This window comes from Diplotaxodon limnothrissa, linkage group LG2 (genome assembly GCF_057381915.1).
Source record: "Diplotaxodon limnothrissa isolate DT_005_m linkage group LG2, D_limnothrissa_male_GT1.1, whole genome shotgun sequence".
In the NCBI taxonomy this organism is placed as follows: domain Eukaryota; kingdom Metazoa; phylum Chordata; class Actinopteri; order Cichliformes; family Cichlidae; genus Diplotaxodon; species Diplotaxodon limnothrissa.
The window spans coordinates 13,820,185-13,835,597 of record NC_140597.1 but is presented as its reverse complement, the minus strand read 5'-3'; the positions used below and the strand labels follow the sequence as shown (position 1 = coordinate 13,835,597).

At 41.8% G+C, this 15,413-nt stretch overlaps 1 protein-coding gene across 1 annotated transcript; it reads left to right on the top strand.

Annotated features, from left to right (window-relative positions):
- The first annotated feature begins 1,485 nt into the window (after nt 1-1,485).
- slc25a48 (solute carrier family 25 member 48) lies at nt 1,486-14,130 on the top strand. Its single transcript, XM_085360843.1, has 7 exons — nt 1,486-1,682; nt 3,846-3,889; nt 4,425-4,496; nt 5,478-5,730; nt 7,534-7,824; nt 10,750-10,883; nt 12,244-14,130. The coding sequence occupies exons 1-7, from the start codon at nt 1,628-1,630 to the stop codon at nt 12,346-12,348; spliced, it is 954 nt and encodes a 317-aa protein (XP_085216969.1). The 5' UTR covers nt 1,486-1,627; the 3' UTR covers nt 12,349-14,130.
- The last annotated feature ends 1,283 nt before the right edge of the window (nt 14,131-15,413 follow it).

The following is a 15,413-nucleotide window of genomic DNA, read 5'->3' as shown; positions in this document are numbered from 1 at the left end:
AACTGTACAGTCCATCGAGTCTTTATAGCTTACATACAACTGGGCGCGTCAGGCCCGGTGACAACTCGTACTTTTCCACTGTCCTTTTTCTCTCTCCTTGCACTCACAGACACATAACGGGTACGGCAGTCCATTCTCCATGCAGCACGGACTACACTGCCTATGAGGCTACATTCTTTAGGGCTATGCCTGTAACACTCTGCCTATTACCTTCTTATTAAATTATTTTTGTGAATATTTTTTTTTATATTTCTTCATGTCATTTTGTGGGCTACAAATAGAGGTGACATGGGCCGCGAGATTGAGACCCAGGCATTAGACCCTCTTAATGCGCGTTTTGTTTAGGTTTCCACTGGCGTGGAATTACCTGTTTGTCCTATGTTAGGCACAGCCTAACATAGGACAAACAGGTAACTGTGTTCTGAATACCACCTTTTTAAATGGTAACTGTAACGGAATACAGTTATTCATATTTTGTATTTTAAATACGTAACAGCGGTACATGTATTCCGTTACTCCCCAGCACTGGTCACAATCAGCCAAGGATGAGCCTGCTGTGAAACCTAGCCCCACCGTATCATGTGACGTCTTGAGGTCAATGTATTGTTATATGATTTGAGGATCCTTACCTTATAGTATAAAGTTCATCGAGGTGACTGTTGTTGATGCCACAAAAATAAAACTGAAATCATATTTATAAGCAGTTTGTGTAACTGCAGTCTTCAATTTGTAACCCAGGGGTGGGGAAACTCCATGCCTCAAATGGCCGGTGTCCTGCAGGTTTTAGATGTGTCCTTGATCCAGCACCGCTCATTTAAATGGCCAAATTACCTCCTCAACATGTCTTAAAGTTCTCCAAGGGTCTTGTAATGAACTAATTATTTGATTCAGGTGTGTTGAACCAGGGTGATCTAAAACCTGCACGTCACCGGCCCTTGAGGGCTGGAATTCCCCACCCCTGTTGTAACCCTTCTTGTTTTTAAAGAAATCAGATCTTCATCAAACACCTTCTGTGATGTTCTCTTTATTATTGTTTGTTTTTTTTAACTTTTCCCTTCAGCAGACAATTTTTATCCAGCTCAGTCTGTTTGAGTGCAGCTCTGTTTCACAGCTGTGTCACTGATCACACTCCACCATTCATATATATGAAGTGTATAGAAGATCAATATAAGCACAAGCTGCTTTAATTACATCCATGATGATCATTTTACAGCACATACAGGAAGTTACTTTTTCTTGTCGGTCTTTAAGAGTTTTACTCTTATTGGGCAGGCTGAAGTGAAGTAAGAGAAAGGTCAAAATGTGCAGCAGTATCTGTTTTTCTGCTCAGCTTTCCTCATGGCTCATTTCCATCCCGGCCTCTCTATAGGCCGCATAGCTTTGGATAGCTCACTCCTGATTGGCCAGCAGAACGGCCTCACAGATTCAGGCTTTGCTCTGATTGGTTGCTAGTGACAACTCCCGGAGTTACCTTCTATAAGCCGTTTTTTTGCCTTCTTGTGAAAAAAGTTTGGGCCGATACGTGATCAGCGGGAGCAACCAGCAGCAGTAAGTGTTCTGTCCCGTGGAGAGCGCGCAGACTGTGAGATTACTGGCGTGGGGCGCGCAGAGCAGCTCCGAGTGGAAGATGCAGACCTCCAAAAGTTTCCGCGTGGATGATTTCATCGCAGGATGGATTGCAGGTGAGTTCCTCAGTCAGACACTCCGTCAATGCGTGTTTTCAGTGGATCTTTGTGGGGTGTGTGGGGGCGAACTGAAGATGGCATGGGTGGGAGGTGAAGGGAGGCTCAACAGCGCGTTTGTTTGGGTCCAGTGAGCTTCACACAGAGCTCCACAGATACGCACAATCCTCCGTTGTTGTACTGTAAAAACACGTTTATCAGGGGAAAAAACGTCATGAGCTCCGCGTGCATCCTCATCCAGATAAACAGTGGAGGCTCTGCGCAGACTCCCACCCCCACCCGAACCCCTCATGTTCCCACAGTGTCACTGCAACGCAGGCTCACCGCCTCCGTTTACTCGGAAAGCTGCTCGCTGAATGCTCTCTCCCCTCGGTCAGTCTACAGGATTCAGTCTGCGCACGTTTTTATTCTAAGGACAAAAATTCGCCTTTTCCAAGCTTAATGCGTGCTGTGTCAGGGCTAGCCGCTAGGGGCTTTATTTTAATTATTCTATGAAACTGAAATTATAAAAAGATGTAAAACAAAAAAGCACAAAGCCCTGCAAAAACACATTATGTTTAAGCTGTCATATAGTGATATTCTAAATCCCAGCTGTAATACAAAACACAGAAAAACCCTGACATTGTTAATATTCAGCAAGTCTGGTTTGGATGGGAACTAGCTCCAGCTGAAAAGCTAAGACAGTCTCTGGGCTTATTAATTAATTTTGATAAGCTTTATTTTGCAATGTGAAGCCATGCTGCCAGTTGGACATTGCATTATTATGATGTCAGAGTCACAGCCGTGGAGCTTTTGCAGTCACAAAGAAAAGATTACACAACGAGCTGATGCCGGAAATCTATGTAGACCTACTTCTTTTCTCCAAATGTTCAGCCGAAGCAATAGCAGTGATCCTATCAATAAAAGCTTTTTGGAGGCCGATGATGAACTCAGAAAAACCCCACAAGTTTGGTTCAAGTGCAGGACTTCTAATCTGATTTTAAACTACAGTGTCCAGGGGCGCATTGCATTTTTCTGTCATCACCAAGATTTCACGTTTTTTTGGCTGCTTTGCAAAATGCAGTTAACTTTAAATTTAAAAAAAAAAGAAAAAAGAAGAAGAATAGAAAGCTAGAAATAGACCTTAAAGAATATCTCACAGATTTCCCTGAATGTTATAAAATGTTAAGAAACATGTCCGGCCTTATTTGCAGCTTCACTTTGTGTTTCACTGCCTTCACAGCAAAGGTGAACTGACGTTTTTAAAAAATATATATATATAAATTTTGCTGGGTTACACTGCTAACAAAGCACTAATATGAAATCACTGTGATTTTTAATATTTGCAATATGTCGACCAACCTTCCAGTTCTATAGCAGTATAACCAGAATACCAGCAGCTGGCAGCCAGTTGAGTCTAGTCCCCTGAAGTTGTGCTCGATGATAAAGAATCTTTCAGATTGGTGGCAGCATGCTGTCAGTCTGTTTGCATTCATAAATTAGACAGAAGTTATTTAAAAACCTTTAAAAATCCAGTCAGACTGTGACTGTTTGCAGAAAGGTTTGCTTCTATCGGCCCACCTGTGCCGTCACCATGTGATCTAAGTCTTGCTCAGTGTGCAACACCTTCAAGCTGTGGGTAATTATTTAGTCTCCACACTCCAGTTGGTCACAGAAGGTGGAATAATTATGAGGTACCTTCATCAAGCTGTGTGTGGATGGTTTTGATGTAATGTTACGTTTGCTCTGCTTCCTGATGGCGGTGCGTGCAGCAAACCCTCTTGTTTTTTTTTATTTGATATTTGGTGTCCTTGCATTGATACAATATTCATGTCCTGATGACCATGCACTCCTGGTTCTTATCTGGGCAACAACTGAGCGAGATCCTGTGGCATGTATGTTGTGTGTGTTTGATACCCACTCATGCACACACACAGTAGCTCGCGTTCCCCCCTGTGATGGCTGCTCATTTGAAGTAAACTTTAAGCCCTGACTGCAAACATGCAGGTCTGATGTCCTGCAGTAAAAACAGTTTAAGACGCTTTAGTTTTTGGCTGAGACACGTTGCCTTTCAGCATGTTGGTTATGAGTAAAACTCTTGAGATTTTTGTGGAAAGTTGTCTCTGTTTTTCTCTCTCTGGCATTTTGTGCTTCATTCCTCTTTTCTTTCTGTTTTGGCTGCAGGAGCTTCCAGTGTGGTTGTTGGCCATCCGCTGGATACAGTAAAGGTATGTCAGACCTCTGGAATCATTTTACTACAGCATTCCTCCACTTTTGTGTTATAGCTGTTATAAAAATGATCAAGCCTGCAGCTCATCAAGTCATATACACTCTGTTGCACATTCTTTTGGGCCACTTTTTTTTTATTTACGTCCTTATCCATCCTACAAATCAGGATCTGTGTTTGTATGACACACAGAGTCAGTTTCTTCCCTATAATTATAATTGAATTGATGTTTTGATGTCACATATGTCTTTTGCCAAAAATAATTTAGTATGTGTAGCAGCTAAGGAAGGAAGCATTTATCAGAAATGATCTGAATGTGCTCAAAACCAGTGTGAGTGTTATGAACTGTCTTTAGTCAGAGATGTGTGCAATGACTCCAAGGTGAAAAGCCTGAATATTTTTGTCCAACAAACTCCAAAATAAGAAATCTGAAAACCTATGTTTCACATTCGGGGGGAAAAAACCCCCCAAATCAACTTTATTTATTCTTCATATGGAAATTACTTGTTTGAATAAAGTCAGTGGCACTGTTTCAGACTCGGCTCCAGGCAGGGAATGGCTACAAAAACACTCTGCACTGCATCCTCACCATCTACAGGAAGGAAACGGTAAACATTCAAACTTCTTCTCTTTCCTCCATTTCTGCATCGCTCCAAACAGTATAAACGGTAATAAGTTATCTGACATGCTTTGAAAATATGCTTTTCATTCACCCTGCAGTATATTTAACCAAATGCTTTGTTGGCTCTGTTGTGTGTTTTAACTTGGCTGAAGCTATGGCAGTACAAATGCTGGGCAGCAATCAGAAACTTGGATATATTGTATCTGTCCCAGTGTTTTTCCACACAACTCCAGTCAGTACATCAGAGTCCCTCAGAGCCAGGGTTAGGACAGATTTATAGGATCTGGACACAAAATGTGGTCCTTCAGAGCCTAAGATCGAGTTAATCATTTCATTATAGATTGGACCTAAAACCACGTTCAGCTCAGAGCCAGCACTGCACAATATGCAAACATCCACAGTCATTCTGTCGCTTTAAGTTGTTTCCACAGCTCCCAGTCGCTTTATTTCTCCTGTGACCCAGTTTCCCAGCTGGATGCTTTAAGCTGGACCTTTTGTTTACCACCACCATGAAAAGCTTAAACCAGCTGAGTGATAATAGCAGCTTATTTTACAGAAAAATAATCCATTTAGGTGAGGCTAAATATGTGCAAAAGGTTGAATTTAAGCTGCATCTATCGGTTTTATCTCTTTGGGGTGTCATATGATAAGAAGTTTTCGGTGTGTCCGTTACAAATCACAGGCCTGCTGCTCTCAGAGGTCACATGATTTATTCAGCTATGTTTTATTCCCAGCATATGTCTCCCCAGACTGTAACCGCCTCCTCAGGTTGGCCCGAGGAAAGGTTTCCATACTATTTGGCAGCAGCTGCACCCTGTATTTAATTCTGTGCATGTCATCAGTGTAAACGCCTCACTTACAGTTCTTTACTGTTCCCTCCACACTTTTCCTGCTTTTACCCGTGCATATGTATGTTTTTTTCACATGTTGTGCTGACCTTCTTGCTTCCCTCTCGACTCTTTTTCAGGTCACAGGATTCTTTAAGGGCATGTCTTTCCCCCTGGCCAGCATCACGGTCTACAACTCGGCCGTGTTTGGCTTCTTCAGTAACACTCAAAGATTCATAAGCAATTATCGCTATGGTGACGGGCAGCATCCCTGCAGCATGTTGGACCTGACCATGGCCAGCATGCTGACCGGACTGATGTCCGTGAGCCTGGGAGCTCCAGTGGATTTGGTTAAGATCAGACTCCAAATGCAAACGCAGATGGTTCTAGCAGGTAACGTGGGGATCACTTTTTTCAGGTTTTGATACAAAAACCTTCTGTTTTTGTATCTTAGCCTTGAAAAAAAAGTTTTGCTCTTTTTAACTTCTCTAAGATTTTGGCACATAGACAGCACACGCCCAGATAAAAAGCAGCCTTGTCAGCATAGTAACAACTTTGTCCCAAATACACCTCTGTCAGAGGAAGCTCAAATAATGGCTTTGTTTTTAATCCTCGTTCTTTTCTAAAATTTCAAAAAGAACAAGTTGACTAAGGATCGCATCAAAGAGAGTTAAGCTGTGCCCTTTCTGCTCGTTAATTACAGGCCAGCCACAAACTGCCATGTGGCGTTCATCAGATGACATTAATACATGAAATGCTGACACAGCTCCAGCTTCTGTTCTGCAATGTTTCCTTCTTATTACACCATGAGCTTTTGGGGATACAAAGTTCTCGCCGAGCTGCTGTCTTTGATAGTCACACTTCACCAGCTGGTTGCAGAATTGTTGCCAGTAGGAGTACTTTTTTTTTTTTTTTTTTTTTTTTTTTTAAATAGTTTACTTTTTTATTTATTATCTAAATCGAGCAAGACCTATCTAGACTGAGTGTCACGGTAACATAGCCTCAGAACTCAATATGAATATGTCCTGATGACACAGACATCAAAACATGCTTCAGAAAACATTTCTGCTCGTGTCATCTTTTCTATAACTACATGCTGATATTCACTGATACACAGAATAACATTACAGCATCTATAAGTGTATCAGGATGTTTGACAGCATATGGTAAATATTAATAAAGAACGTTTAATATGAAAGTGGCCATAAACAGCTGCCAGAGAGGTAACTGTTCATCTAAAAGAGATCTGAGGAGCTGAGCCATTAGAAGAACACAGTTTCCCTTCAGTTCTACTTATTAACCCTTTATCCCTCATATGCACCGATGCAGTGCTGGTAGAGGGTCCTGGTCTTTAAGTGTGCTGTCATATTGTGTACAAAGATTTTTCTTTTCTAACAAAATCGAATTTTTCTGTGTTTGTAGCATTTTTAGGACCTTTGAATGATGGATTTAAGGACTAAATGTCAATTTTCTCCACAGTTAGGAACCCATTCTTGCATGAATACAAAGTCTGTCGTTATATTGTTTCTTGGTCTTGTGATTTCTGGCCTGCGTCTTTCTGTTAAACAATAAAATAATAAAGCCGAGCACAGAGGGATTCCAGTCAGACATTTATAGCTTTCTACATGTTTACAGTGTTTGGCAGGCTCATACATCTTCCACCGGTCACTGGGATTAGTCACATTTCTTTCATTATCTTCCTCAGTGATACTTTGGACTTGACTTTGAATAGAGCCGACTCTTTTATGATGGAGCAAAGTGTCAGCGAGTTCAGCCAGGATCAGGAAACCATTTCACTGTAAACTCAGCATTCCATACTGCGATTAGCATGACTGACTTACTAAGCCCGATACTTGGTATGATCACCGTCACTAAAACAGAAAGTCATTTCACTCTAATGTAAAAGGACTGCTACATATTAATGGTATTGCGTTTGTCGGTTGGTTCTTTTCCACGTGATATGGAAAGACTCGAGCACCTTCCTGTGTTTCAGACACCAACATTTTTGGACTGTGAGAAAGAAACAAAAAAGTTTGAAAAACGTTCTGCTGAGACTGAAAATCCCCTGAAGTTGAAACACCTTTGCTTAAAGTTCCCAGAGACGAGGACACGGAGAGGAGAACAAACTGGATGAAGCAGATCCCTAACTAACCTGCTCACTGACTTCACTCTCATATATTTTTGTTTTTTAAACAGAGAACCTCCACCTTGCGGGCAACATGTCGAATGGCACCAACATCCGTCTGCGCTCCGTCAGCATTCCCAGCCAGCAGCAGCTGTACCGAGGGCCCATCCACTGCATCAGCAGCATCCTGCAGACCGAGGGCCTCCAGGGCCTGTACAGAGGAGCCGGAGCCATGATCCTGAGGGACGTACCTGGATACACGCTCTACTTCATCCCTTACACCATCTTCTGCGACCTGCTGAGGCCGGACAACACTTCGAGCCCACATCCATGTTCCATCTGGCTGGCAGGAGGACTGGCAGGTAAATGTCACCAAAACAAAGTTTCCTATGATATTTTCAGTGTCATTAGCGTTGTTTGAGTTATTGGTGACTTTAGACGTCAGTTAAATTTATGCCTGTTGCCACAGACCTGTGAGTCAGATGTACAGGAAAACATTTGTGGAAGTTCTTTCCTCGTCCACTCACCGCTGAGCTGGGTGATGGGTCACTGTGCACCAAATTAACAACAAAGGAGAAAAGGAGTGAACAGACAGCTGGCCGTACTCAAAGTGCTGATTCTGGGTCTTTGGGAGGAAGCTGATGACTTTGTTAGGACACACAGTAGCTAACATTAACCTGTGATGTCAATGCAGCAGTTCTGACCCTTTAACGAGGGGCGTGGCAACGCTGTCCTGAAGAGCAGCGTGTTGAGTCAGTGCTAACGTGGAGGTTAATGAAGTGCGTGTTTCTGATTGAAGTGGCAGTTTCAATGTGAGCCTGACTGGACTGGATGTGATGTGGCAGCGCTGCAGCGGTAGAAGAATTAGACGAGCCTTGGGTGCACAGTCAGAGCACAGTTAAACCTGCTATTAAAACCTTTGTTATTTATTTAAGGTTTTATTTCAGAGTCCAACACGTTTGAAAATGTTTTGAGACCTTCACACACTCTGAAGTGTCTGCCTTAACCTTAACATAACCTTGTTCTTCAGAGCTGTCCTTCTGTTAGTAATGAACCAGAGGGGGTCGATGTCAGCTGAACATTTGAGAATAAAAGCGAATAGATCTTAAGGTTTTCTTCTTTCGTATTTTTGCTAAAACCTCTTTATATTTCCCTACTTGTATCAGTTACACTGGCAGAACCTCACAGAGATAATAAAAGTTAATTATTAATAAGATATAAGTAAACTCCTCCGCTGATGCCAGTCGGCATTAAACCAAACTGTTGCACAACCAGAGCCAGCAGTAACCCCCAATTACAAGGAATTTGGCAAGAAATCAAGAACTTCTGAACAATGGTCAGAAATCACTCTTGGTTTGTCAAATGGGACTAGAGCACGGACAAACCAGTAATTCCATTAAGTGATAAATCTTTGAGTATGTTACTTTTGTTTTTTTTTCCCTTCTATCCTATCAGCGTTGTAGAAGCCGATTCTTGACAGTTGTTGTTTTTTTTTTTTTGTTTTTTTTCTTCAGCTTTATGAACTGATAGACTCGGATGAAACTGTACTGTAGAACAACAGCTGACACAGTTTTCTTTTCTTATATAAAATGACAGAAAACACATAAAGTCTGAGATATTTTTAGTTTGGGGTCAGATCAGTGCTATTATTGATACTTATTGATCAATACTTTTACATAATTAAGTCACTGTAGCATCTATTCAATGACCAAAAAAACTAAAGTTGCACATTATCTTTGCCCTCGCTCCTCTGATTCAGTTATTGATGAAACGTCGCAGCTCTTCAGTTGCGTCTTATTTTAACAATTCATGACACTGAGGCTAAAATGTGATGAAGTCCTTTTTAAACTTGGTTCAAGCTGTAATGTTCACACACTGTTAACAAGGTATGAACTGGAACGGCCTCAAAAATGTGGAGAATCATTGCCTCCGACAGTTTGGCTGTAAATAGGTCACTGTTATTATTCGGTTCAGAGGGTTTGGGGATAAAATCCAGACCTAAAGGTAACTTTGTTTTTTCAGTACCTTTATTTTTCCTTTACTTTCCTCTGCTGACACACATCATTGTCCTGCTGTGTCCCAGACCTTCTGCTCTGTACATAAACACCAGTATTGATCCGAGCAGGTCAGACTGAGCTGTGGGTGGTTTCTGTTTGTCTGACCGGCCTCTGAATGACGTCCGTGGGCTGTTATTAACCTGGCGAAGACTGTACATGTGACCTTATCTTTGTTCATTCGTAGGTTCCACAGAACTGCAATAGCAAGAAATCAATATGAGCAAACACATCTGAGGCCAATCAAGTTCTGGCTGGTGGAAACGGATGCATGGAGTCGGAGGCTGGAGTTTCAGGGTTGTTTGGTCTCAGAGGTTAAAGCAGGCTCCACATGCAGACCAGCCAGCTGTGAACATCTGACTGAGTGAAAAATGTAGTGTGAGAGCTTCGGTCAGCTGGACGGCATAAATCTGAAATGCTGCCATGTTTAGCCTCCCATTAGGCCTGAATCCGTCGTAGTTGAACTAAAACTCGGACAATATCCTGATGATTTTTCCTCCAAACCTTCAACAATGAGTTACAGTAAATGTTTTAATTATGTTCTGTACGTCTTAAAGTCTAAATGACCCTTAAACTCGTGTATCAGCTGATGTCAAGTCATTTCTTCTTTACTGCTGGCTGTGTGAGTGAATCTATTACAGATGTTATAAGGAGCGCCTGAACGCAGCATGTGAAGTTTGTGCTGAGCCCTGTAACCCTCATTTAACCTCCTAGGACTTGGCGTCCACATATGTGGACATCACATTTTGGGTTATTTTGACCAAAATACTCAATTTTGCTCTACATGGGCCTGATATCCACTTACGGGGACATTATACTGCTACTGTTCTATCAAAATTTTAAACAAATATCCTCATATGTGGCTCTTATTTTTCTTAAAAACAAAAATAAGGTAAAGAAATCTGCTAATTTTTTGTTTTTGCATTCATCGGGCCCCAATATGCCCAATATCAAAGGGCAATTAAAAATGCATGCTGGGGAAGAGTTCGGGTCTTAGGAAGTTAAAGATCCTCATTTTTGGCAAAAGTAAAAGGTTCCAGGAGCTGAACTGTGATCTTTGGACCTACACAATAAAATGACAAAATCTCAGTATCAGAGGAGACTTTCACAGTCTGAGATTTTGTTATGTGTTTGCTCTAGTCCTTGTCTGGTTCCATATGTGACTTCCACCTGGTTTAGAGTCCTTGCACCATGACATCAGCAGGAAGTTCAGAGCTCTCTCCTCTTTCTCAGGGTCCATTTCCTGGGTCACAGCCACACCAACCGACGTGGTAAAGAGTCGAATGCAGGCTGATGCTCAGCTGCAGAGGAAGTACAAGGGAGTTTTACACTGCATCATCCACAGCTACAAGACAGAGGGAGTACAGGTGAGTAATGACTTCAACCAGCCAAAACTATAAGAACACTGTTTTTAAGCACCTCGATCTGGCTCCACACAAACAGCAAAAACACAATGCAAACTCAGCTACCCGCTGTGTTTGGACACTTAGCTGTGTCCATGTGAGCTTTGTATCTGAGGATCCAGCAGAACACACAAGTTACCGCAGCTTGAACACTGAAGCTTCTGCCTGAAGAAATCAACCAAGATGCACAAAGTTTGTCCATCAGAGACACTGTAGTACCGATCTCAGGGCTTCCTGAACGAATGTTGTGTGTGCTTGGGTCAACACGTTGTCCCTGAAATCGTATCAATATCTATTTTAAAGAAAAAAGAAATTTTACAAACATCTTACCAAACTGAGCCTCAATGACACGCCTCCACATGGGTAAGTCATGACACTCCCTGGGCATCAATGGGCCATATAGCTGCTACAGACATCTGTCCAATAAGCAGACTGAATGCTCTCACATGTGTGAAGTTTGAAGTTCACTTTTTGGTTCCTCAAATGTTTCTGCTGAAAATATTTAAATTACAAGGAAAGAATTCTCTTCAGATACTTGGCATGAAACCTCTTCCCCAGCGAGGCTTAAAAGGCCTGTTACACCTGCCTTTGTCACCGCCAACACCAAAAGTGATGTCAGAGATGCTGCTGAAAGTTGCCCTTTGGTGTTTCCACTCATTCTGCACCTCCAGAGATTTCTAGACCCTAACATGGACAACAACAAGAATTATATTTTAGGATTAAAAATATTTCCATGAAAGAGGCCGTTCATACTGCTGATAATTGCAGTAATTATCAGTATTGTTAGTTTTGGGCAGCTGTGGCAACAAACCTTACTTTGGGTGGTGGTCTAATAATTTTGCTAAGACCTGTACAGGATGAAAAAGTGAAACTCCTCGTTGTAAAAAAATATCCTCTTATAAAATAAAACGGGCCACATGCTGCAGAAAACCTTATGTGGGGTTATGTCAGGTCAGCATTTGTCACACGGCTGGTGTCCTGGCCTGAGACGAGCAAATGTTGCATCTGTGTGTCTGATTCGTGCTGTTCATAATGTCAAAGGTTGTAAACTGTAGACAAGCTATCGCAGTGTCCAGAAATCAGGAGGGGTCAGGTTCTGAGAAAGTAAACTGGACTGTTGATGTGAACAGAGGTCAGTGAGTTGGGTTACTACAGGCCAGCGTCCCCAAAGAAAAATCAACGTAACACTGCGGTCTGTGGGCTGTGTTCACCTTCACTCATGTTTCCTTTCAGCGCGGCACCAAAGATCTGGAATGATAACAGATGTGTGTAGACAGTTTAACATATTTAATTCCAACTTTCTCTTTTTTTTTTTAATGTTCAGGTGTTCTTCAGGGGAGCATCAGTGAACGCCATCCGAGGCTTCCCAATGAGCTCCACCATGTTCCTGACCTATGAACTCTCTCTGCGGTTCTTCAGGGGTCTTTAGGACACATTTTACTAATTAAAGGAGTCGCACTGAGTTACTTGGAAAAATGAGCACAAAGCAAATAGAGCCCAGCGTCTCTGAAACGAGAGACTGGTGACAGTGTAAGTCATCTGATCAAACCTTTAGCTCAGTCACACAGACAGTTTTATCACACCGGTGGCCAGCGATGTTACGCAATGCTGCTTGAGTTATTCAGAGATTAAAGATTTTAGTGTTGGTGCTGCAGAGTGATTGTGTGGAGCTATTTTTATAGTTTTATAAATTGGATCAGTTTCAGGTGGATTGCAATTATTGGTCAAATCAAAAAGTATCTTCTTGTTATGTGTAGTATAATAGTTGAATGACATGTTGATGTCAGAATTTTACTGAAGTTGAATTTTTCTTTGCTGCATATTTACCAAAGAACTCTGTGTGTTCCTCCGAGGTTTGTTTTTGGGGCAAGTCTGAACTTCCTGTGAAAAAGACGGTCAGTATGGAGGTGATGTGCACAGTAATATTGTGTTAATACACAGTAGTGCACTGTTAGCATGTGATTGGTGATCTGTAGGGAAAAGAAAGGAAGTCCGGTGATGAGGAGTAAAACTGACATAGATGTCATGTGTAGTCATCAGCGCATAATGTTTCATACTGAATACGATCAGCTAAAAGATTTTTAAACAGATCTTATGTATAACTTAGCTATTTCACTTTGTAACCTCCACATGTAGAAGTGTTTATCTGGCCTTTATGTGCTGCACTTTATCTCAGAGAGATAAGCTCAATTGACCAAGTCAATGTGAAAAGATGAGTTTGACATTTTCAACACAAGCAGAGGGTCAACATATTCTGTTACCTCTTAGTTGTAGGTTTAATTTATGAACTGGATGTACCTTACATATATTCAAAATGATTAAACGCATCATTTTAATGAGTTTTAGATGTTCTTTCTTCTGCTCTCTCGTTCTGTACTTTAAAATCCTGTTTATGTTGAAAATGGCACATCCACAGAGTCATAACATGAAATGTTGCCTTCCATGCGGACTGTATGTGTGTTGCACACTAACGTCCTCTTGTACATTTGTTTGTGTGTTTCTTATATTAAGAAAAGTGAGTTTTACAAGTTTATAATTAAACGTCCTGCTAACAAACTTTCCACAGACTGCAGTTAAAAGCTTTGGCGTTTCGCTCTGAAGTCAGATTAAAATTATAACAGGATTTATTGTTTTTAAAACCCTGACATGTAAATATGTGTAAATATGTTCGCTGCCATTCCACATGACAGGGAGCCAGAAATTTCTTATTGTACATAAATAAAAGCTTTTAATCACACTGCTCTCCTTTTCTGAATCGGCTCTTCTCAGAATAATGTGACATTCATGTGACAGCTCGTCTACTTAGAGATAGGGGCCTGCTGTCAGATAAATACTCCGTGATGTCGACACGTGCTGCGAGAGCTGATTTTCATGTCATATCTGAGGCCTAAAGCGAAGACTCTGGCTTCAGTAGAATTGCAGACAGACGTTGACTTTCTGCCTGCAGTCGGCTGATAAGAAGCTCTAAAGTCACTCTCATAACTACAGTGAAAGCTGTTTGTTATTTTCACCTCAACTTCCCTCTAAGGGCTCACAACACCCACTAGAGGGCAGCATCTAGCAACACAACTCAATGAAGCGGCTATTCGCACAAATCTTCCCACGATGCACTGAGTGTTTCTTCTTAATCTGTGGCTCTCTTCCATAGCGTGCCTTTGCCCCATCCCTGATACTGGGACTGGTTTCTTTCTGCTAAAAACAGTTTTTCCTTTCTGCTCTCATCAAAGGTTGATTGGTCGAGTTTTCTTTGTATTACTAACTTGCAGTATAAAGTCCCTTGAGGCAACTGTTGTTGTGATTTGGCGCTGTATAAATAATATAAAATGAATAAATTAAATTGAAACTCTGTAGTCAATTTGTAACAGTAAGAAGGCTTATTTTTAGTCATTTACACATTTTTCATATAACAGTTTAATAATGAACACTGTTAATGTAAATCGTTCTTCTTTGGAACTTCAAGCAGAGTTTCTATTGCAGCAGGTCCTCCTTAAGAAAAAGAAAAACCGCCTAATAATGAAAACAGCTGCGTGTTGGTGTCATTTAGGGTGGTACATCGCCATGTTGTGGAATAAACTGTAATCAACCTTTGTAAATACTGCATATCCCAGCAAATACTGCATTAACGTTATGCTGCAAGAACTCTGCAAGTATAACTTTATTTTTTTTTATAATTATTATTATGGAAAATCTTCTGGTTAGCAGATAAACAATACTGTGCACAGTTTATGGTTTTTGACTTGACCAGTAATATTCATGCAGTGTTGCTTTGATTGTGGCACAGATGCTCATGCATGTAGTTAAAAAATATATATTATTAGTTATTATATTTGTCTCACTTCAAGCAATAATGGGTTCATAAATTCTTGCTTTGACCTGGCTGACAGGCAGTGGGGGGAGCAAGAGAATTTTAATAGGGGCTGGCAGCCTGAGATTATTACTGATACAGCACAGAGACACATAAAACAAATCTGTAATATTATTTAAAACATAAAAACAGATTTTCCTTTAATGTGGACTCAGGTCAAGTGGATACAAGCGGACGAGATCGCGGATACAAGCGGCAGAAATGAGCTTCCCCCGAAGGGTGGCTGGCCTCTCCCTTAGAGATAGGGTGAGAAGTTCGGCCATCCGGGAGGAGCTCAGAGTAGAGCAGCTGCTGCTCCACATCGAAAGGAGCCAGCTGAGGTGGTTCGGGCATCTGACAAGGATGCCCCCTGGGCGCCTCCTGGGTGAGGTCTTCCAGGCATGCCCCACCGGGAGGAGGCCCCGGGGCAGACCCAGGACACGCTGGAGAGATTATATCTCTCGGCTGGCCTGGGAACGCCTTGGAGTTCCCCCAGATAAGCTGGAGGAGGTGGCTGGGGAGAGGGAGGTCTGGGCCTCTTTGCTTAGGCTGCTGCCCCCGCGACCCGGCCTCGGATAAAGCGGATGAAGATGGATGGATGGATGGTGGACTCAGGTCTGGTAGGATACAGCACTTAGTTGTTTTGGGTG

Excerpts from the sequence above, each read along its gene's own strand:
- slc25a48 (XM_085360843.1), top strand. The coding sequence starts at position 1,628 with ATGCAGACCTCCAAAAGTTTCCGCGTGGATGATTTCATCGCAGGATGG. Across the intron at positions 1,683-3,845 it reads CATCGCAGGATGGATTGCAG|GAGCTTCCAGTGTGGTTGTT; the intron begins GTGAGTTCCTCA and ends TTTTGGCTGCAG. Across the intron at positions 10,884-12,243 it reads ACAAGACAGAGGGAGTACAG|GTGTTCTTCAGGGGAGCATC; the intron begins GTGAGTAATGAC and ends TTTAATGTTCAG.